Source organism: Neolamprologus multifasciatus, chromosome 4, assembly GCF_963576455.1.
Source record: "Neolamprologus multifasciatus chromosome 4, fNeoMul1.2, whole genome shotgun sequence".
Lineage (NCBI taxonomy): Eukaryota > Metazoa > Chordata > Actinopteri > Cichliformes > Cichlidae > Neolamprologus > Neolamprologus multifasciatus.
In genome coordinates, this window is record NC_140442.1 from 25,536,194 (window position 1) to 25,560,159 (window position 23,966).

General features: G+C 46.2%; 2 protein-coding genes across 4 annotated transcripts; one reads left to right on the plus strand and one right to left on the minus strand.

The window, feature by feature from the left end:
* Nucleotides 1-6,449: 6,449 nt before the first annotated feature.
* On the plus strand, nt 6,450-9,637 carry trir (telomerase RNA component interacting RNase). The gene is made up of 3 exons (XM_085155740.1): nt 6,450-7,315; nt 7,683-7,754; nt 7,829-9,637. Exons 1-3 carry the CDS (start codon nt 7,016-7,018, stop codon nt 7,934-7,936), a joined length of 480 nt encoding a protein of 159 aa, XP_085011866.1. The 5' UTR covers nt 6,450-7,015; the 3' UTR covers nt 7,937-9,637.
* Nucleotides 9,556-22,663, minus strand: LOC146520615 (ubinuclein-2-like). 3 transcript variants are annotated; one of them, XM_085155726.1, is made up of 17 exons: nt 22,352-22,663; nt 21,674-21,802; nt 19,634-19,735; nt 19,045-19,176; nt 18,821-18,924; nt 17,849-18,338; nt 17,647-17,717; nt 17,427-17,556; nt 16,339-16,445; nt 16,145-16,255; nt 15,282-15,425; nt 15,065-15,115; nt 14,941-14,983; nt 12,408-13,694; nt 10,868-11,075; nt 10,303-10,371; nt 9,556-10,052 (listed from the first exon to the last, which is right to left on the minus strand). In XM_085155726.1, the coding sequence occupies exons 1-17, from the start codon at nt 22,661-22,663 to the stop codon at nt 10,006-10,008; spliced, it is 3,537 nt and encodes a 1,178-aa protein (XP_085011852.1). In that variant the 3' UTR covers nt 9,556-10,005. The 3 variants fall into 3 exon arrangements, with proteins under 3 accessions (XP_085011852.1, XP_085011851.1, XP_085011853.1); XM_085155725.1 differs by having other exon boundaries at nt 18,821-18,927; XM_085155727.1 differs by lacking the exon at nt 10,303-10,371 and having other exon boundaries at nt 18,821-18,927.
* Between the last annotated feature and the right edge of the window lie 1,303 nt (nt 22,664-23,966).

Below are 23,966 nucleotides of genomic sequence, written 5' to 3' on the forward strand. Positions count from 1 at the left end.
CACTGAGACCATTTCTCATGAGGCTTCAGTGAACTCAGATCCTGTGTTGGGTCTCCACTATTTTATTTTATTTATTGGTTAAAGCCTGCCACGTTGTCTTTTGTTCACATGTCCAGCTTCCACCCTCCATCCATTTTCTTCCACTTATCCTTATCAGGGTTGCGGCAGGGGAGTGCTGGAGCCTATCCCAGCTACCATAGGAAGAGTTCACCCTGCGCAGGCCCCAGTTTCCTTCTTGGAATCAACACAAAAACAAATAAGGGGTTGCTCAAGACTTTTGCATGGGACTGAAGTTTGAAATAAGCTTGCATAATGTGAACTGATCAGCTTGACCTTTTAATACAAGTGTAAATTGAATGGATTAATGACAGTGTTCCTGACAATCCTAATCAATATCTAAAAATAATAAATACAGTGAGGATTTATTTTAAGGGATATAGCACAGAGTATTGTTTACGGCACTGTCAGAGTGAAGGACAGAGTTCATGTTCGGCTGTGTAAACGGAGTGTATTAAATTGTACCGTGTCAACAGAAGCAGACCTGAGAGCCAGCAGTTCTCTTTCAAACATTCGTTTCGGTGTCTCACTATGGGGAACGCTCTCTCAGCGTTGTCCTCAGAAGCCTCTATATCATTACTCCAGCCAGTATTGGCTGGCAGTCGTGACGCTTGCGTCAGGGAGGGGCCACCCTCCTCCCTATAAAAGGGTGTGACGCAGCGTCACCCGTCATTCAATTTCCTCTTCTCGCTTCTTAGAATCCTCATCTCTCCTGACTGTGAACGTGAGTGCTAGCTTAACTGTCCACACGAGCAAGCTAACACCTTGGTCACCGGGCGCTAGCACGGCTCGCGTTTCGTGTCACCTGCTCTTCACCACAGAGCCAGGTCGGAGAGTGTGTTAGCTGCCACCACGCATCTAGCTCAACAGTTAGCTGACCAAGCTATCTGTCTTTGCTACACACGGCCACCAAGCCAAGTAGCGCAAGCGCTAGCCACCACACTAGCTAGGTCATACTAGCTCACCATAGCTACCCGACCGAGAGAAGAAAAGAAAAAGAAGTTCAGCATTAGCCGTCCAGCCATTCCAAGCTAGCTACACCAAGCTTCCTTAATATGGCAGACCGCAAACCGCTGCCCAGAATTTGCTCCTGCGGTTGCAAAATCTCAGGTTCAGATACACATGACGCGTGTGTGATGTGCCTCGGGCTGCAACACGCCCAAGCAGCTGTTTCCACACCGGGTATATGCGAACACTGCGCTCGCTTCACCCACAAAAGCCTTCGCCGAAGGCTAGCCCGCCAGGCTAGCTTGTCGAAGGAGGACCCAATGCTGTCTCCAGTCGGCCCACCGATGGAGCACACTGAGTCCGCCACACCAGGCACCAGCTGGGGCGACGAGATGGATATCGTCCTCCCGCTGGTGCATGATGCCGAGGTCAGCTGCGAAGCTATGTTTGATTCTCTCGAGGCTAATGACGAGCTACTCAGCGAATCCTCTGAGGGAGCGTCGGAACATCTCGTCTCGGACGAGGATGACGACGTTTTCTTTGCCCCCTCTGGTCGAAATTCTGCGACACAAGGGGCCGATTGTGATAACCCCGGCACACAGTCCCGCGGCATGGAGCTATTTGACGTTGCAAAACGGGCAGCTGAAAAGCTGGCAATCCCATGGCCCGCGGTGACAACGGAGACCTCCACCTCACGATACGAGGGTAAAAGGCTCCCCGTAGCAAAGCGCACTACTAAGCAGGTACTGCCGCTTTTCCCCGAATGCGTGGACGAGGTCACACGCTGCTGGGCAAAGCCATTTTCGTCACCCAACCCCGTGCAGGGAGCGGCGGCGTTTGACTGCGCTGGAATGAAAGAGAAGGGCATCTACCAAATTCCCACAGTGGAGAATCTGGTGGCTTCTCATCTCCACCCAAACCAGAAACTTTCCATGTCATCTGGTCCGTCCCTGCCCTCCAAGGCCGAACGCCTGCAGTCCTCCCTGGCTGACAAGGCGTATAAATCGGTTGCCACCACCGCGAGGGCATTGAACGCCTCATCGCTCCTGCTAGCCTACTCGGCGGAGCTCCAGGACCAGGCTGCTGCGAACCCGGACGCTAGCGAGCTGTGGGAAGAGCTGGGCGTAGTTACGGACCAGTGTCTCCACCTCACTAGAGCAGCAGTACAAGCGGCGGGCAGAGCCCTCAGCATCATCGTCCTACAGGAGAGGGCAAGATGGCTGAACTTGTCGGGGCTTTCGGACAGAGAAAAACGTGACATTCTGGACGAAAGCATCGACCCCGCTGGGCTTTTCGGGACCGCCGTTGCCACCATGCAAAGACGGTGCGAGGAGAAAAAGAAAGAGGGAGAGGCCCTGCAGCTGTGTCTCCCTAGGAAGACCCAGGCTGCGCCTCCACCCAGTCGCCGCACGTTCGCTCAGGTCACCAGCCGTCCAGCCGGCGTGCCGACGTTTAAAATCCCTCGCCGCCCAGCCCCGCAGGTCGCGGCCCAGGGTCCCCTAGGATCGCAGAACCCTAAGACCCACTGGCCCAGGAAACACTTCCCGCCTGCTGCCGCTCAGGGTGCCCCACCACCAGCCAAGCAGTCGGACCGCAAGAAGAAGCGGACTGCCTAACATCCCCCACGGGGAGATCGGAGCCGGACCAGCCCGGGCTCCAAGTTCACTCCAGGGCTCAGTTCCGGAGCCCGTTCGGAGAAGTGTGTTCTGCCTCCACCTTTCAGCGCCTGGGACTCGAGTTGGATCCCACAGAGCGCATTTCAACAAAGAGACGGCGAGACACTGTTCAGCTGAATCAAGCATGTCTGTCTCACAAAACACACTGTTTATTAAAAACTCACCCGTTGCATCCAGGCATGTCGCCAAGGGCACGGGAAAGCATGTTGAAAAACATAATGCCCCCACGCACCCAGACACCACCGGGGTTGATTCCCTCAGTGGTGTCCGGCCCCATAAGCGCTGGTCAAGCGCGGGCCACCCGCGCATGCGCAGTCGGGTCTGGCCCGAAGGACCAGTTTCCGCCACAAGAGGGAGCCAGAGCTCCGTCTACTGTGGAGTGCCTGTCTTTGGGGCCGCTGTCAGCAAGAATAGAGAGATGGCGAGCTCTCGCTGCGCCAGAATGGGTTGTGAGGACATTAGAGCGAGGCTATCGTTTGCAATTCGCAACCACCCCTCCCAGATTTCACAAAGTGATTTTCTCTCTTGCAAAAGGCGAATCAGCCAGGATCCTGCAAGAAGAAATAACTACCTTGCTATCAAAGGGAGCAGTACGAGAAATACCCCAGGAGCAGAGCCAATGCGGCTTCTACTCAAAGTATTTTCTCGTGCCCAAGAAGGGAGGGGGACTGCGTCCGATACTGGACCTACGGGCTCTGAATCAGCATCTGAGGTCATACAAATTCAGGATGTTGACGACCACCACTCTGCTGCATGTAGTGCGCCCAGGCGATTGGTTTACATCAATAGACCTGAAGGACGCATACTTTCACATCCCTATTTACCCACCTCACAGAAAATTCCTGCGCTTTGCGTTTCAGGGCAAAATGTACGAGTACCAGGTCCTGCCGTTTGGTCTCTCACTGAGCCCTCGGGTATTTGTGAAATGCACAGAGGCAGCCATAGCCCCACTGAAGAGGCGGGGCATCCGCATAGCAACATACATAGACGATTGGCTGCTGCTATCAGAGTCCGAAATAATGGGAAGAGAGCACACCAGGTTGACAGTGGATCATCTGATGGCTCTGGGTTTCACCATAAACTACCAAAAGAGTGTCCTGCAGCCAGCTCAGGCCATCTCTTTCATAGGAATAGCTCTAAACTCCGCCTCGTACAGAGCGTGTCTCTCTGTGGACAGAGTAAAAAAAAAAATGCTATCACATGCCGGCATTTTTCAGTTGGGAAGATATCTCCCATTCAGAAAATGCCTGCAGATGCTGGGATTAATGGCGTCTTCACTGGCAGTCATTCCACTAGGCAGACTGCATATGAGGGAATTTCAGCGATGGGTTGCATCACTGAGACTGAATCGAAAGCGCCATACCTACCGCTATATCAGAGTGACAGCAGACTGCGCTGCAGCACTCCACTGTTGGAGAAATCCCACATTTCTCACTCAGGGGGTGTCACTGGGGGCTGTCACAGCCAGAAAGGTGGTGACCACGGACGCGAGTCTCACGGGCTGGGGTGCTACTCACGAGGGCAGAGCAGTGAGCGGCAGCTGGGGCTCACAACAGAGGGGTGCTCACATAAATTGGCTAGAATTGCTAGCAGCATTTCTAGCACTGAGACACTTCCTTCCCCTGTTGAGAAACCACCATGTTCTGATCAGAACAGACAACACCACTGTTGTGGCATACATCAACAGACAGGGCGGGTTACGTTCCCGTCCCTTGCACATGCTGGCTCGCAGACTGATCATGTGGAGCAGCATCAATCTGTTGTCACTGAGAGCTACTCACATTCCAGGAGCTCTGAACTTGGGAGCAGACTTAATGTCCAGGGGAAACCCGCAGTACGGGGACTGGACCCTGCACCCACATGTGGTGACCCAAATCTGGACCCGCTTTGGCCAGCCACAGGTCGATCTGTTTGCCTCGAGGGAGAACGCTCAGTGTCCACTGTATTTCTCCCTGAGGGACCAGGAGGCTCTGCTAGGGGTAGACGCATTAGCTCACAACTGGCCACATGCTCTGCTTTATGCGTTCCCTCCGCTGGCCTTAATTTCTCCCACTCTAACCAGAGTGAGAGAGAGAGGGCTAACAATGATATTGATCGCCCCAAGGTGGATGAGGTCCCACTGGTTAGCGGAGATTGTGCCCCTCTTGTGGAGCGAACCTTGGCCTCTCCCTCTCCGACGAGACCTAGTCTCCCAAGCCAGGGGGGAGATTTTTCACCCTCACCCCGAGCGCCTTGCCCTGTGGGCTTGGCCCGTGAGAGGTTGAATCTGAGTACGGCAGGACTCCCCCAGGGTGTTATAGCCACTATTCAGAGTGCTAGAGCCCCCTCCACAAGATCATTGTATGAGAACAAGTGGAGGGTATTTGAGGAATGGTGTGGAAAGTCTCACACTCTCTCCTTTCAATGCTCTGTGACAACAATTCTCTCCTTTCTCCAAGAACTGTTAGATAAAGGAAAGGCCTTTTCCACAATTAAAGTATATCTAGCAGCCATTTCAGCCTGCCATGTGGGCTTCGTGGATGGCCCGGTGAGCCATCACCCGCTAGTCTGCCGTTTCATGAAAGGGGCACGACGGCTCCACCCGGTGTCTAAACCTCTCGTTCCCACGTGGGATTTATCCCTGGTGCTGGGGGCAGTTTCACAGCCACCATTTGAACCACTAAACCAGGTGGAAATAAAAATCCTGTCTTTGAAGACTGCATTGCTCCTGGCTCTCGCATCTGCGAAGCGTGTCAGTGATATTCATGCGCTGTCAATACACAAAGAGTGCACCCGATTCACGCGGGATAACTCTAGAGTCACACTCAGGCCAAATCTGGCCTTTGTGCCCAAAATTCCTTATCTCCAATGCACCCCATTGGAGCTGGAAGCTTTTTGCCCTCCTCCTTTCTCCTCCCCTGAACAGGAGCGCCTACATGCTCTCTGTCCAGTTAGGGCTTTATGTACCTATATAGAGAGAACGAAGGCTTTCAGGAGGTCGGATCAGCTGTTTGTTTCCTGGGCTAAACCACATCTTGGCAAGCCCGTTAGCAAACAACGCATTTCCCACTGGATTGTTGAGGCGATCCAATTGGCTTATTCCAGCACGGGTCTGCCCCCCCCGGAGGGACTTCGTGCTCATTCTACCAGAGGGATGGCAACCTCTTGGGCCCTTTTTAGGGGTGTCTCTATAGAAGAGATATGTGCAGCTGCGAGCTGGGCTTCACCTTTGACCTTTGCAAGGTTTTACAGGTTGGATGTCACTGCACCGTCTCTAGCCCACACTGTGTTAAGTGTGGGTCCCCACGAGACCTCCTAAATTGGCAGTCAGTCGTTCAGATGGGCTTATCTGGCAATACGGGAGTCTGCATATCCCCATAGTGAGACACCGAAACGAATGTTTGAAAGAGAACTTGAGGTTACTCTATTCCGTAACCCCCGTTCTCTGATAACATGAGTGAGGTGTCTCACCAGATCACCCTCCTTGCACGAAGCGAGGAAGAGGTGAGCTTATCTTGAATGACGGGTGACGCTGCGTCACACCCTTTTATAGGGAGGAGGGTGGCCCCTCCCTGACGCAAGCGTCACGACTGCCAGCCAATACTGGCTGGAGTAATGATATAGAGGCTTCTGAGGACAACGCTGAGAGAGCGTTCCCCATAGTGAGACACCTCACTCATGTTATCAGAGAACGGGGGTTACGGAATAGAGTAACCTCAAGTTTCCAGCCAACAACCGTCTGTTATGTAATTTTTAGTATCAATTTCACTTCCGGCACAGCAGGAGGCGCTACACAGCTGCCACGTGATGTCACCAGAGAAAATGAAACATGGCGGAGCGAAGGTGACGGTTTTTGAAAGTTGGCGATAACTGCTAGTATAAATTTTGACCCTTCTTGTCTTTGTCGCAGGTGTTTGAACCTTTAGGTGAGCCGCAGCTGTATGCTTATACCTTAATAGGTTCCGCACATGAACTGGGAGGCCGTAGTTGAGTTTGTTCGTCTGCAGTGGCCTTACCGAACCGGGCATTAGCTGTTAGCCGCGTTAGCAGCTAAACCAGCGCCTGCTTTTGTTTTTGTCGGGGCCCGGGGATTGTGTGCTAGAGGGCTGACATTTTTAAAGCCTTTTGGCTTTTTTAACACTTCGCCATATTTTTCAAAGACTATATCCTCACACTGGACTGTGCAGCTGATCTATTTGTAAATAGACTTTAGGTTTTCGTATTGCACTGCGGGTGGGGTCCAGCTCGTCTTGAGGCGTTCTGGCAGTGCTCTCCGCTAAGGCCAACCACACAACAAAGCCATACGTGTTACACAGCTAACACACAGCGGGACTGTGTCTGCTTGCCCAGGAACTATGGATCCAAAATGCGCACACGACAAACCTCAAACGAGCGGCGGCGGTGGCGGCAGCAGCGAGGACTCCAGCTGCGGGAGCCCCGCGTCCCCCTCGAGCAGCCCCGCACAGCCATCGAGCAAACCCCTGATGCCTGGGGGCAACGTGTTCGCTAACGACGGCAGCTTCATGGAGCTATTCAAGAAGAAGATGGAAGATGAGAGGAGGAAAAAGGAGATGCAGCAAACAGGTGGAGATGCCAGAGCCACCGAGCAAGGACAGACACCAGTGGAAAAGAAGGCCCCACCCGTGACGAGCTTTGTAAGGGGTTTAGCAGTTGTAAGATGAGATAGCAGTAGTTCCACTCACAGCCAAAGTGAAGCACTATGCACTGATACAGCAGGCTTACTGGCACCATAGTTATTACTCTGATGGCTGACATGTCATTTTTATGAGTGTTTCATACATATGCCGGTGATTGTATTATCCCTGAGATATTTCAGTAAAATCACCCACAGTGATGGTGTAAAACAAACAATAGCTTAGTAAAGTGTAGGGATGATCCTCACTGATGGTTTCGCTGGTGGCGCGAGACTAAGTGTAGACCTGCTCTGGTGTAGTCTCCTTCATTGGCAGTCCACGTGCAAGAGCTCGTATAACGGTTTCAGTCTTCTATCCCCTAACCCAGGTGGGGAAGCGCCGAGGCGGTGTGTTCCTAAAGACCGGCATTGTTGCGAAGAAGCAGAAACAAGACACAGAAGTAAGTGGGATGGAAGGTGGCAATATTGATTGTGTTGTTCCCACAGGTGATAACCTCTGTCTCCTCCCCTGCAGGCTGAGCCAGGCAAGAGCGATGCTTGGTCTAAGTACATGGCTGAGGTGAAAAAGTACAAAGCCCACCAGTGTGGCGACGACGACAAAACCAGGCCTCTGGTCAAGTAGGCTCCAGGAGGTGGAAATGAAGTGCTTTGCTGGTGGGGGGCAACTACCTGGGACAACCTCAACGAGGGCCTGCCAATCCTCGCCTCCTGTACTATCAGTTCGAGTTGCCCTTCATTTTTACATCATTCACAAACTGCTTAGATTTACCCACCCCCTTTTTTTGTTTTGTTTTTTAAATTGTTTTTGTCTTGCTTGTTACTTGTTGGACTCTGTTCATTTGAGTTGATGTCAAAAAATGTTTCAGACACTTGAACATTTATTATTGTTGAGGACCTTTTGCATTTTTCATGTCTGGTTTATTTGGGGTTTCATTAAGGACTAAGTTGATTTAATAGCTAAATCAAGGGTTCAATTAAATCTACACTGCCTATAATTGTGTCATGTTGTGTTTCTCATAAATACCACTGTATAGGCATCTGAGGAGCAGAGACTGTATGTAAAAGATGGCTGTTGTTTGCAGGTCTGAAAAGAGAAGGCGATGTTGAAATATTTTAAGCCTGCATTCTTTCTTGACTCTGGTTACAAAATCAGGTCTGATTGTATTTGCTTGTTAAGGATCCAGGGACACAGTTTCTGGGCTCTTGCCATGTTGCAGTGTTTTGCCATAATCGGGTAGCAAGTGTTTAAACAGAGCTGGATAAAAGTCCTGTGTTCCAGACACTCCTGTGCTGAGTAAGACTGCAGTGCGAACACAAGGCTTAAGATCAGGCCTTTTTTAAAATTCTATTCTTTTATTAGATAATCCAAATTGTGTAGCAATATACGAATGGCTAGCCTTGTAATTTCGATTGGGTGGGGTTATCTCAGGCATTGTTTTGACTGAAGTCTGTTTTTGGTATCATCTTTTTGCTAAATGACCCTTGTCTTTGCCACAATATGTACTTTCATCCAACATGTTCTCTCTACTAATTGTATCTCAATTGGACCAATTTCCCTAACCCTTCCAGACATCACTGCTATTTACTTTTTTCTTTATGCCCAAAATTACAGATGTGTTGTATTTTATTTTTAAGATAACTCCAGTCACTGCACAGTATATAATTTATTTCCTAGCTAGCTCACATTCTGGCTCCACCAAACCTAATCTGTGGATGTCTGGACATTAAACCACATTAATCATTCTATTGGAGGCAATAAAAATAGCTAATGATGCTAACAGAGAGTTAGAGATCTGGGAAAACGAAATCAATTCTAATGATGTCCGCAAACACTTCGAATAGTGTATGGGCTCATTCTCTACTTCAGTCATACAGGATAAAATATGTTTATTTCACAAAGGATGGTCCCCATTAAAGCCAGAGCAGTGGGTAAAGTAGGTACGCTAACACTGCACAAGTCTGCATTGTCTTCAGCTTCCAGTCAGATCCACCTCTCATTTGTCACACCTGAACACCAAGATAGTAATGGCCAAAAATGCTGTTTTATGTCCAGCTTTTATATACAGTCTATGGTCCAGGGGTCAACATGTTACAGAAGCTTCAGCAACTGACTTTCATAATGCAGCTTGAATGATTCATTTGAAGAGAAAGATTTTAATTAAAAGTCAGTTTGAGTTCTATACAGGAACAAATTTATCCAGGAATTCAAGTACAATTAAAACATGTACAGCTCTCTCTTAAAAAAAAAAAAAAAAAAAGCTCAAATTCAACAATTTGTTTACATTTCTTACAGGTATCAGTGATAATTACATTATGATAAAAACAGCACCAAGTAGACACACTGACCATGCATCAGAAAGGGAGCCATACAAAAGGCACACAGTCCCAGCAAGCACACACACACACCTCAATCAACTATAAATCCCATTCATTCATTCCTCCCTGTCCACAGTGATATAGGTCTATTGTGTAAACATTGGCAAACTGCATTTGCCATTTTATTTAACAGCTCAAAGATTTAAAAGTTGTCATTGTTTTAAAAAGGTTATTTTTAACTGGTAGTTGTGGATAGTTGAGCTGATCTTAAAAGCAAAAGTCTGTAATTCAGACCCCTGTTATGTGCGGTCTGTGCGTCCCGGCTGTCCCAAAGTTTCCTCATTTGATTGGACTGCATCAGCTGGATCCGCTGGATCATAGAGTCTTCCTCTTAGCATCACCTCCCTGGCTTTGACTGACATCTAGACAGGAACAGCACAGTGTTTGAAACACATTTCAAAACATTACAAAGAGGGAAGGAAAAAAAAATTTTTTTTAAAGTAAGGCATGCTGGCACCAACAGATGAGAACAGGACCGGACAGAAAATAAATAAATAAAAAGAGGAGGAGGGGGGGACAACCTGAGACAGAGAACATCAGACACTTGAAAGGAAAAGCAGAAGAGCAAAGGAGCAGGCTTTTGAGGTGGAGGGAGCGGGGGTCAGATTTTACCTGAGAAAGCGAGCTGCAAGTGAGGAGGCAGAGCAACCTGAGACCCTGACTGGAGGCTCTTATACAGATCTGAGGAGACAGGACAGGGCGACAAGAAACAAAGGGGGAGAAGATGGGAGGAACAAGTACCAACGGAACGGGGAGGTCAGAGGAGAGACGTGTGAGAGGAAGGAGCAGGAGGAGAAAGGAGGGGATAAAGGCAGAAGTGTGAGGCCAAATGTGAGATAGGAGAGGAAGCATGATGTAATACAGAATTGATGGGGGGAGCAAACAAAAATGCAATGTCTTACATTAATTACAAAGCTTACATTTAGACACAAAACATGGTGATAAATGAGAACGCACTACAACACAAAAAAAAGGCCTACACAGGAAACACCCACACAAAAGCAGACACACACCCCAACAGCCTCACACATACACAGTGCTTTCATGATGTCATATTGTAAAGAAAGCAATGCTCTTAGTTAAATCTGCAGCTGCCATCAATGTCAGAGTTGCACCTGGTGCATAATCTAAGCCCCCCCAGTACAATGAGCGCTTGTGACCTGTGTGCATCACTCACTCTGGGTCAGGGTGGAGAACGATGGGTTGCTACTGGCTGCAGAGCTGCTGGGTGCCGTGTTGGAGCCTGCTGCACCCAGCGAAGGCAGGTTTAACAGTGAAGGGAACTGGAAGGGCAGGGACACAGGCACCAGCCCCCCCAGCATCCCAAAACCGAGCGGAAGAGACGAGGCTGAGCTGAGCAGATTGCTGCTTCCTGCCGCAGAGACCTGAGCAAAAAAACAGGTTAGGAGTGTTTAACAACAGGAAGAAAGTGGTTTCATTCAACAGATTCAGGGTTGAAAAATCCACCTGTGTACATGTGCTGCAGACAGTGTATCTGCACAGTATTCACAGAGCTTCACATGGTCCACATTGTGTCATGTTACAGCCTTATTCCAAAATGATTAAATAATTTTTTCACCTTAAAATTCTTCACATAATGACAATTGAAAAAATGCTGGTAGTAGCCAGTGGTACCCCTCAGCCTGCTGGTAGATACATATGGTATCGATTTCAAAATCCTACCTCGCCTTGTTCGCAAGTTATTGCGTTCACAAGCTTGTCGGGAAAACTTGACCTCTGACCTTTAGGTCGAGGTCACTGAGACTTCAGTAGAAACATCTGCCGTATCAATTTGAAAATCTTAATCTAAGTGACTTCCTTGTCACGTGATCACATTCACAAGATTTTCAGAAAACTTGACCTTTAGGTCGAGGCCACTTAGATTCTTTTAGTAGATACACCCTATGGTATCGATTTGAAATTCCTGCATCGCTTCGTTCTCATGATTTCCTCTGAGACAGGATTACATCGAGGCACAGATCTGGGGAAGGGTACAGAAAAATGTCTACAGCATTGAAGGTCTCAATGAGCACAGTGGCCTCCATCATCTGTAAATGGAATCTGAGGAATCGGGGTAGAAGGACCTTAGTCAGTAATGCGACCAAGAACCCAATGGTCACTCTGACTGAGCTCTAGCATTGCTCTGTGGAGGAAGAAGAAACTTCCAGAAGGACAACCATTTCATCATTACAACAATCAACTGAATCAGTTAAAGGCATGACAGGCCACATGATGTTTGCCAAAAGCCAGTTAAAGAGTCTCAGACCATGAGGAACAAAATTCTCTGGTCTCATGAAACAAAGATTTAACACTTTGGTCTGAAGCATCATGTCTGGAGGAAACCACGCACTCAGCCAAGATAACAAAGAGGGGTTTCAAGATCACTCTGTGTCCTTGAGTGGCCCAAACTTGAACATGACTGAACATCTCTGGATCTGAAGATGAGCGTCGCTGCACAGCTATTTAATCTGAAGACACTTGAGAGGTTCTGCAAAGAAGGATAATAAGAAACTGCCCCACAATAGGTGTGCCAAGCTTCCAGCGTCATTCTCAAAAAGACTTGAGGCTATAATTGCTGCTTGTCATTACGCTGTACTGTATGCAGAGGTAAAATATGAAACTAATCCATTTTCGAATAAGGCATGTGAAGCACTGTGAATACTTTCCAGATGTACATCCTACATGTTTCCTTATCCTGCCATGCTGGCACTACAAACCTGTGGCAGCTGAGAAGAGACGGATGACATTGGGACAGATGTGACTGGCTTGGCACCCTGAGGTGTCCCGCCCCCGGACCTCTGGCGCTGACCTTGATTGGCAGAGGCCGTCGTGGGGGAGGCACTGGATCCTGAATGCTTGCTTATGGATGAGGTGTTAATAAGGCTGGTGTTGGTGCTGCTGCTGTTGCTGTTGGGGGTCTTCTGGCTGCCTGGAGGAGTGTAACTGCCTTGCCCCGGCTTGTTCACTCCTCCTTGGGCACCTGAGAACGGCGGGCGGAAACCTGCTGGGCTTTTGTTAGGGTACTGGTGTAGGGACGGGGTTGCCTGAGACCTGGGACTTTGAGAAATGGAAGCTGAGGATGAGGTGGCAACGGTGACGATGGGGTTGGGTGTGCGGGGGGTGAGTTTGACGATGGGTGGGATGCTGCTGTGGGTGGACTTGGTGAGAGTGGCGTGCATAGGGGTGATGAAGTTAGACTGTGGTTGTGGCTGTGCTTGTACGCTGGGGAGTGTTTGCGAGAGGGAGGTGGAGGATTTACTCTGGGGAGTCTGGGGCAGGTGAGGTGTCTGAAAGGTTTTCTGGACCGTGACTGAGGGCGATGAGAGGGTGTGTAGCCGAGGTGATGTGATGATCAGAGTGTCAACACTGTTGACTTTGTTATTATTGCTGCCTTTGAGGAGCCCAGAAGGGGCAGTGGAGACCCCGGTCTTTGATCCTGGTGCCACTAGTGGAGACGCAGTGGGCGGTGGACGTGGTTTAGGTGGAGACACTGAGGCAGGCATGTTGGCTTTAGTCACACCCACACTCAAAGGTCTCTGCGTGTTCAAAAGTAAATGTCTGTGCGCCTGCGCAGTGCCCTTAACAACCCCCATGCCATCCACCCTGACCAAGGGCAGAGGAGAGGACGTGATGGAGGGAGACCGAGACAAAGAGGTGGAGGATGACGAAGAGGTAGAGATGTAGTGAGGTGCTTTGGAGCTATTGGGAGTGCTGACAGAGTTCTTTTTCTGCTGCTGGATGACCGGTGAGGTGTGGAGGCCGGAGGGGGTGGTGACAGTCTTGGGTTTATCTGGGGACGGGGGGCTGTCCCCCTGGGCCAGACCCTTAGCTGCATTGCCAAGGATGGCCAAGGCCTGAGAGATGGAGTCCAGAGAGGGAGCTTCATCGAGGGAATCGAGACATATGGGCTCAGACGGTGGCTGAGTCGGACGCGTGGCGACCTGGGCAGCAGGGGAGGGAGTGGCACCTGCTGTGGGTGTGGTGTGACGAACCCACACAGCCTCCTGGAAAATACAGAGGACACAAATATACTTTTAGCGACATTTAAGAGCACCACCATGTTTCTTCAAGTTACTCTGAAATCATCATTCATATACTAGAAGTAGCAGGTGAAACACAACAACATCCATCCATTTGCTTCCGCTTATCCTTTTCAGGGTCGCGGGGGGCGCTGGAGCCTATCCCAGCTGTCATAGGGCGAAAGGCGGGGTACACCCTGGACAGGTCGCCGGTCTGTCGCAGGGCCAACACACAGGGACAGACAACCATTTGCACTCACATTCACACCTAGTGGCAATTTGGATTATCCAATTAACCTATCCCCACAAACTGCATGTCTTTGGACATGCAGTTTGTGGGGACTGTTGATACACAATAACAGTATCACAATATTCTGCATGGCGATACTGTATCAATACACAAACCCAAATTTTGATATTTTATCAAACACATTAAAATATTAAATACATTAAAATACAAGAGGGCTCATTTCACGCATCATGAGATAACGTTAGCCGAGCACCGTGAGAGAACTTTAACCTTATTGACAAAGTTTCACTTTGACAACATCATTTGCATAACTTGTGTTTTTCCACAATTTACTGTGCAGAGTTTCTGCTCCTAAACTGCAGCACATAAAACAACTTCCAGCTGCCGCACAGTTTCTAATGAGAACACATTTAGAATCTAAACCTTTAAAAAACAAAAAAAGAAGAAGAGGTGTCAAACATAATGGCCAGAGTTGACCCAGCAAAGATTCAAATCTGGTGCACGTGACACAGCAAGGCATGTCGACATTTAACTGTATTTGAATAAGTTTTACAGTTTTTCCTGTTGATAAAAACCTCCCCCATGGCTATTCATGCTACACCAAAGTAATTAGGAATAGCAGGACAGTCTGGGTAGTGCACTACCAGAACCCTTTTTGTAATTTTACATTTATTTCTTACAAATTGCTGACAGATTTCTTTGGTTTCCCATAGCTGCATTTCTTTATGATGTAGAAAAACTAAGAAGTATGGTTGAAACTATGCTTCTTTTTCTCATTTTAAGTTATCTCAGAGAGTTATATTAGTCACTAAACTTCTTTACACTGACAAAAAGGAGTGTTTCACTGGTCCAGTCCACTTTAGATCAAAGTGGGCAAGTGTAAAATGTGTAGCAGTCATCCCTTCTATATCAAGAGCCCTTCCACTACAAAGTCACTCTGCTGACAGATGGATTGCAGATTAACTTGAAAGTTCAACTAACCTTTGGCTTGGCTTTGGGAACAGGGAGCATCTTCTTCTTTGCTCTGGAACAAAATAAAATTGAATGAGTTATTAGAACAAATCAGTGATGAGAAAATAGGTTAATAATAAGGTGAAAAACGTACGTGTAGCCAGTGAGATGACCGTGAGCCATGATGCTTTCTTTGAACAGCATCCTGCAGATGGGGAAATACAGAAATATGAATACAACAAGCACTAATATTAGGGAATTACTTCTTCATTACCATTCTATTTAAGCCATGATTGAAAACATACGAGAAAGATAGCTGCTATTATAATCACTGGACAACCACAGAAATCACATTAGCTGCAGTCACACACCTGGCCTGCATCCACCCCTTAGGCCAGAGGGGTTTGACTTCAGTCTCCATGAAGGCTTTGAGGTAGTCTTCCAGAGACAGCGTGTTCTTGCCTTCACGCTCGTAGCAGGTTAGCTTCACCCGCACCAAGTTACACAGCAGTGACCTGGAAGGCAAACAGCGTTAAGATGACCTCTGATCTTGAGGTTGAGGTCACTGGGATTCTAACTCGTCTGAGATTTTTAATAAATACACCTATACTGTCAATTTGAAATTCCTACGTTGCTTAGTTCTCAAGTTATCGTATTCACAAACCTTGAAGTCCACGTCACCCACCCACCTGGCAAGGTGACGACAATACAATATACCATAAAAGGCTGATGGGTAAAAACTGGAGAGGATCTTTTAAAATGAAAAGCCACATCATGTTCATTTTACAGCAATTTTTGTTAAAATTAAATAAAAGATTTTTTGCATGTACTGCAATGTATTCACACACCCAGCACTGAGTGTGTGATGTGTGAAGCACTACACAGTGTCACACTTGATGACTGCCTGCAGCTTTACTCTCCAGTAGCTTCCAGAAACACTGGGCTGGACCTGACTGAACAAACACCTCGCATGATCGACGAACATGGCTTCTCATATGCAAACTGTGCAGATCCAACTACCAGATGTGTTTTGATATATGATCAATGACAGCTGTTTTTTGTGTCCTAGAGTTTCCAGAGGCGTGGGATCACAGCAGATGCTCTCAATATGGATAAAGCGCCCTAGATCTCAGCTTTACGCAACTCAGAGCTACCAGAATGCACTGAACTGCTGAATAAAGCAAACAAGTAGAGTGGAAAGGATGGATCCTGTGAGCACAGAGAGGCAACTGACCTGAGTCTGTCATCCCACACAAACTTCTTCCGAGGCCCTATCACCCTCTTCCCCGGCTTCTCCTCATCGTCATCCTCCGAGCCATTTTTCTCTCCCTCCTCAGACTGCTGCCTGCGAGCAGAGAAACAAACATTTCAGATCAAGGAAAAAAAAGGTATGTGAGCTCAGAGTAAGAGCCCAGAGCGAGTCCTTACTTTGCAACTTTGGCGATGCAGTCCATGTTGTATCGAGCGATCTGCTCTGGCATCACACTGCACACCGCCAACTTCAGCTTCAGCAGGGGCGTTCGTAGTCGGTCATCCTGGACAACGAGAGAAATCAACACTCATAAGGACAATACAGAAATGAATAATGGACACACAGACACGAAAACAACAGCTTTTGCACAAATGCAGCAGTTGCCTCATAACAGGTTTAGCCCATTTTTTGCGACTGTTGTCAGTCCTGCGTGAACACCCAATCCGGGGATAAGTGTGGGTTTGCACTGCCTACACAGACCCGCAGTTCACCCACAGCTATCCATTGTGGGTGCATATGGGCATGTTTGCTGAGTGTGTTGAGGAGAGCATCATAGCAACACAGATGCTAAATGTACTGCTGTGGAGATCAACAGCAAAACATATTCTGGCCAACAAAAAACAAGTCAGGGCCTTAAGCTGCTGTCGGTCTGCTCTTTGTGAATGAACTGAAGCGGCTCTCTTATAAAATGTTTTAGATGGGACCACCATGTTAGCATCTAGCAGGGTTAATGTCACTAACTTAACGTAAGGTAAGGTAAGGTAATGTAATGCTTTAATCGCATGCACACAGGTCAGAGCTCCATGAACTGAGGAAAACCTAAGAGCTGATTTAGAACAAAATGAGTAATACTGGGTGTGTGACTCTGTGTTTGGGCTTCAGTAGAGTTAAACTCAGGTAGCTTTTTGCTCCATTTGCTGATGTCACATTTTGATACAGCCAAATTCACACTAAATCTGTCTTTGTGAATGAATGATTAAGCAGTTGTCAACACTGGGGAGGAAAAACTCCCTTTTAACAGGAAGACACCTTAGGCAGAACCAGTCACTAATAGAAGTCTTTTCCTGAAGAAGAACGTGCAGCAGCTGTTCCAGTCTGACTTAAAGCCACAGACACTGAGACTGGTAGAAATGGTGCTCATAGCATCTTCACTAAGTGGAAGGACGTGGGACCTTTAAGTGATGTCAAATGCAAATCGTTGACCTCTTGGGATCCCATTTTACCAAAACTCATTCTAACAGTAAGAAAACTTGCTGCCACACACCTGTATGTTGAGGCTGAGCTTCTTAAGTCGTTTGAGCAGAGCGTCTTTATTGCAGGGCACAAAGGCCTCAAGGTGAGAGTAGACAGCTGAACGCACCTCTGTGGGCTGCTCCTGAACCTGCAGCTCAATGCTGACACACACAGAAACAAACACAAATTTACATTTAATTGATTTTATACAAATTAATCCGCACTAATTCAAAATTAAGAAATGTACTCACTCCAGTAGGATGTTATTCATGTCCAGTGTGAAGAATTTCTTTCTGCCCTCTTCATCAAACAGACGGGACGCCTGTGACAAACAGACATCGCAGCAGTGAATAGGACTGGTTATGTAGGCAGTCTACTTCACATTTAATTTACACTCTTACTAACAATTATTTAATAAAAAAATAATAATATGAGCTGGTAGAAGGCTCATACCGCCCTCAGGTCTTCAATGCGTTTCGCGAGTGGGTCTGGAAGTCCGCAGGGCAGAGGAGGAGGGGTAATCACACTGCTCTGCACCACCCGGCTACCTCCCATTTTGTGTCCCATCCCAAAGGAGCCGTTCTCCCCCTGAGCCGGGCTGGAAGGCTGAGGCGAGTCCAGCATCCCAAAGTCCAGGTCACCCATCATGTCCTGCAGTAAGTCGTTGTTGGCCGTGCCGAGCAGCGACATCACAGCAGGGTCTGCGGAAAGGTCGGTCATGTTGCAGTCGTTGCTGCCAGCGGCCTTGGGATGGGTGTTCAGGAGTGCACTGTTGGTGTTCGGCACTTTGGGAATAGGTCGCGGCAGACCGGCGGCGGCCATGTTCTTCTTGCGCATCTCCTCCTTTTCCCTGGTGAAGCGTCGCAGCATGTTGGCCAGGTGCAGGGAATCCTTCATCAGCTTCTTCCTCTTCTTCTTTTCTGGCCGGTTTAAAGCTAAAACGCTGCCGAGACCAAAGAAGCACAAGAATAAAGACGTTTAAGGCACAGCGTAGCGATAAGGTCTGTGGTTACAGCAGTGTTTCACTGACATCACTGGACAACAAATTCTTACTAACCGTTTAGTATATTGTAATTAAAGTGGCATAAAACGAAACTAGCCTCCTACCCCCCTTTTAGCCAATAACAGACCAGAACACACAAGGACTACAAAGAAGTTTAGGCCAAGTACTACTGATGCATTCTGGGGGAAAAACTAGTGGTAAAATAAATTATATAGAGGACTTTCACCCAGAAATTAAAGTTCAAGTCCCATGTAAAAGCCAAAAAGTAGTGTTGAACTATTTTTAAATAAATGAATAATGTAGATATTCCTTTATTTGTCTGAAGGGATGGGCACAGCGAGGAGCAATGCCTATTCTTAAACGAACACATGATGCTACTTATTGAAATAACTATAATACAGGATTACAGGTCAAAACCTCACCCAGACTTTGGTACTTTGTTTTTTCGGGGTTTCTTTTCCTCCAAAATTCCACCATCTTGCTTTTTCCGTCGCTTTTTAATCACTCGCTCTTCACCATCTTTCATCTTCTGCAGATAAGACACAAAAGGTGAAAAACGGCACAGAATAATACAAGGAGCAAAGCAACAGCTTTTCTTTTTAACTATTTGTTCATATACAGAGTGCACAGAGAACCAAGCACCTACCTTAAAATGATTATCGTTTCCAGCCGCGTTTTCTCCCTCAGAGTCAGACGCAGCTCTGAACTGCAGAGTGCCCGTGTTGATGTAAAAGCCTCCATGTTTAGTGGTGAGAGAGGCCGGTACCAGCTCATCATACTGAGGACGGGGTAGAATTACAATTAACTGCTTGTTTTCTTACAATGCAACAGTCTTCTTCCACGGTCAGTCTTCCAAACGACTACACATAATAATACTAAACTTTACTAATATTATTCTCAGTATTAAAGCTTATATATTTATTTGTTTAATGTTTTCCCTCTTATCCAGTTTCTTTTATTCTTCTGTTTCTACTGCAGATCAAAAGCATCCACTGACAAAAGTAAATGAAGCAAAGCAAAGAACCATGACTTTATATTAAAGTTACTGGAATTTCTCATTATTATTTTAATACAACATGAATGTTTATCATCTTTTTACTACACTTATTTATTTTTTACTTTCGTTACAAATAAGGTCGTTACTTATTTTAATCTTTGGCAAAGAGACCTGAAACGTAACCTATTTTGATGAACGCCAATAAAGAAGATTAATTTTTTTAAAAGATTAAACTCACAGCTTCTGAATTGTCAATGAAGGGATCGGTTTCATCGTAGCCGTAGCCGATGTCAATGAGATCCTGCATTCTGTCCTTTTTCTTCTTCTTCGAGCTGCCGCCCTGCAAATGGAGAGTAAACACAAAGATCACAAAATATTTAAAAATACAACAGAAACACGCAACAATAATCACCCACACAGATTCAGCTGTAACCACAATATGGACAGCAGAACCAGCGCTCCAGTACAGGGAGGCAGGGGAGCTGCTTGTCCCGCTGTGGTACTGGGGGTACACGGGGCACCAAACATGGAGTCACAATAAACATAAACATGAGACTTTTACTTTTGAAAAGGACACTTCATCATCCAGAGGACCCTGTGGGGGCCTTTATGGCTGAAAGAAAAGTCATGCTCAATCATCCAGGTAAGTAAATCTCCAAAAGTTGATTCTGTCTCAGACTGAAGAAGTCACTTGGATGAGTGACGAAACATTTCTCCCACTGAAAACGCTGCATCCAGATTCAATCAGAATCAACTTTTGGAGGTTGAAAGAAAAGGTTTGCAGCTCTTAAACAGTTCGAATCATGTAGGCTAAAAGAATTGTCATGTCAAGCAAAACTAGGAATACATTAACTGGGAAAACAAATATTTACTTAATTTAAAAATGATATGCATGCTCAAACACAAAAACCAACACGTGTGTGTAAGTAAAAGCCTGTTTAAACCCGTCTTAACTGCAGAAGTCACCTGGAGCAAGAAATTAAATGAATAATGTTTTTTTTAACTCCAACATTATTTATTAGATTTCTAATTTGCCTGTTAGTTTTAAAAGAAAACTGTATACAGAACAAAATCCTACCAGTCACAAAATTTAGAAATTATTTTTAATTTAATTTAACAGAAAAGATACAATCGAACACAACAGCACACATATCCAATCAGTGACTCTTTAACAACAAGACATCAGAATGTTTCTATTCTACATTGTTACCATTTTGTAGAACTGCCACTGAACCATTCACCTGTGTGAGTTTTAGTCACCTTTTGATTGGCCGGTCAGTCAGTGGAAGAAAAACGGCGCCACTGTAACTAACTAAAACTGAACTTAGAACTAAAACTAGGTATGGTAAAACAATAATCATGGTAACAATATGGTAACAACAATAATGATGATAATAGATTACTAAAATAAAAACAAAAATTAGACTAATCAAAAAAAAAAAATACTGTGCAATTGAAATCGTTTCTACATTTAGAAAGTTCAGTCTGATTATTTATTGAAACTTAGGATTTCTATGACAGTAAATCAACCGCTGACATAAAGCAGTCTCACTGTGCCCTCTATTAAATAATGATGTGAAGGGAAAAAAAAATCTCTCATGCAAATAAAAACTAAAACTGAAAGTAAACTTTTCAAACAATAAAAACTAAAAGTAAACAAGCAAATTCTCTCTCTCTTAGAACCAATTCAGAAATGCTAAACTATGATAACTCAAACTCCAGAGAAGGTCTCTCAGTCACATTATCATTCAACTCCACTGACCCCTGCGGTTATTAGATAGCAGGCAGCCAAACAGAAGGAAGGGAAATCCAGGACAAACATTTTGCTGCCACTCAACAACTTCAAATATGGCTTCATAACTTGAAACCTAGCAGTCAAATAGCTACAATTTCTCTAACATGACTGACTTTAGTCTCGTTTCTGGCTGTTGTGAAATATTCAGAATCGCCACCAATTTGCATGTTATTATGGAGGCTGCTTCATTCGCGTGCTTGTAAAAGCCAATATTAGAAAAGACTTGTTATCAGTGATAACATAGCTTTAACACTGTTTCTCAACCCTGGAAGTAAGCCTACATTTTTGAAGCTTCCAAAAATTAGATTTTTAAACCATGAAGGGTTGAATAATTCCTCAAACGCCTGATTAGCAGTCAGGCAGGAAACGCTAACATTCTTCACGTTTTACTCTAGGGTCTTTACCTTACAACATAAAACTTTGGACGACTGTTGTCCTCAACTGGTGTTATGCAAACAGGCCCGAGTTTACTTTGCTACTTACATATTTGCTTTCAAATTTTCTGGCAAGCTCTTCTACCTCCCGCCTCTCCTTCTCATCATCTGCAAAAGGGTCACTGGGGTCCAGCGGAGGAGTGAGTCCTTTGGGTACAGCAGAACCCACGGGCTTTACCTGAGGAACACCAGGATAGCAACTTGAATTGTAAATACGTAAGGCTGACAACAACATCAAAGTCATAGTCGCACCTGGCAATACATGGAACCTGCATAAAAAATAAAAATAAATGAAAAAGTAGGGAGGTTCTTACTATAGCAACTCTTTGTCTTGTGTGGATTAAGTAGGACACCTCTATATCGGTAATAACATAAGATGTAGACATAGGAGTAACAAGATAGGATGGTAATAATAAGAGGGTCCAGTGTCCCTGACACTTAAAATACTTCAGCCTACATTCAGACTGCGTTTTTAAACCGCACTGCTTCAAACTCTCCGAAATCTATCTAAAGGTCATAATAAATAAATACATATGGAGCATGAACATCAAGTATTTACGGGCTCAGTGTGATCTACTTTATTTGCAAATCCTGTCAGACAAAAGTTCAGCAGCCACAACAACAACAAAACAACAAGTGCAACATGCACGCGGGTTCAGCACCACCGGAGTTGTGCCCGGTTAGCCCCCCCCGCTAACACCACCGTGTCTGCCTCTGCTCTCCTAACCTGAGAAAGAGATGAGTGGACCAGCTCGCCGTAGTTGAACTCGGAGGACCCTCGCTCATTCGGCTCGCTCAGCGTGAGGTTGAGGCGGACGGTGGGCTTCTTCTCCTCCCTCTGCGCGTCGCTACCTTTCTCGTTGCCGAACAGACCTCCGCCACCCCCTGACCCGACCGCACTCCCACCTCCATCTTTCCCAAAAGTGATGTCGACGGCCTCATCTTCGCGGCGGCGTTTCTTGCTGGTCTCCGGGGTCGGCGGCGGGGTGGTGTTGAGGGTGGAAATGGTGACGAACGGCACTTTCCTCGGCTCTGCCATTTGACGCTCTCCTTCCGACGTCCGGGCACACAAAACCTGGAGCGCCACGCTCCTCTCAGCCGCCAGTGGCAGGGGAGCTAAACTGGAGATGGTCGACAAGTAAGAGCTAGCTAGTTGCTCAGCTAGTTAGCTTCCTCGGAATGAGTGCTGCGGGCAACACAATGACTTTTATCGTTCCTCGGCCCGTTTTAATCCATACAGTATTATCCCTGGAACAGCCCCCGTCGCCTACGAGTGACTTAAACTGCAGGAAATCGCAGTTTTGACAGCTTCCATGAAATTGGTGGTTAGCTACCGCAAGGAGGATTCTGAAGTAGCCATCTTGATCATTATTATCATTATTCAGAGGCTGGGCGTGCATATGAAAAGAAAGCGGAAGGCAGAGAGGAAGAGGAACCGCGTTTGTCCAATGGCAGCGCATAAACACGCCCACCTGACAGACTAGCGCGAACGTGGAGGAGGTGATTGTTCTGAACAGCCAGGATATCTCAGCTGTTTACTACAAGGAGAAAATATAATAACACATTTAAGTTATATCTTTAGGCACTTTGTTGTTTCTCATCTTAATGACTCTTTTGTAGGTGCTGCACACTAGACAGCTTCTTTCTTTGTCCGGCTTTATGTGTCCAGGGTTTTTAATCTTAACTCTTTCCTTAACGCTTTATTATCCAAGTCCCTTTCAAAAGTACGTGTTTATCTCTCTGCTCACGTGTTTTTCTCTCAATCGCATTTATCTTCAAAATCGTTGCATTTCTTCTCCATAGCCAGATTTTTTTCCCTCATATTTGTTGGTCTCAAACGTCTTCTCCAATTCATATTGGGTCCGGAGGAAATTAATCTGTAGTTTTTCCGCTTTTGACTGTTGGATCTCTTTCATTTTTAAACTTGGCAGCCTCATCCTGCTCTTTTTTTTCAACGATTTCTCCACCAGGGTTAAAATCTTAGTTTTAAGCCGTTTAACTTCATCCATGAGACGCCTTTCATTTTCTTTCGTTTTTTCAGGCTCATTTTGGAGTTGCAAGAAATCAGGTTTAATGATATGAGACATTTTTAAGTATTAATTTACTAATATTGTGCTTCACATTTTATCTGTGGTGTCACTTTATAGAATGGAATGTCACAGTGTGATGAGCACAGAGCATGCATGTGTTTGACTAAAAGACATCATGTTCTAGTTGTTTTGAGGCCGTGTAGTGTTTTAGATGCAATTGTGCCTTTTTATTTTTTTATTTTATCCTTTTGATTGTTTGTCTTTATCTTTCTCAGTAAAACTGTGGCAGTTTTCACTGACAGTACATAATAT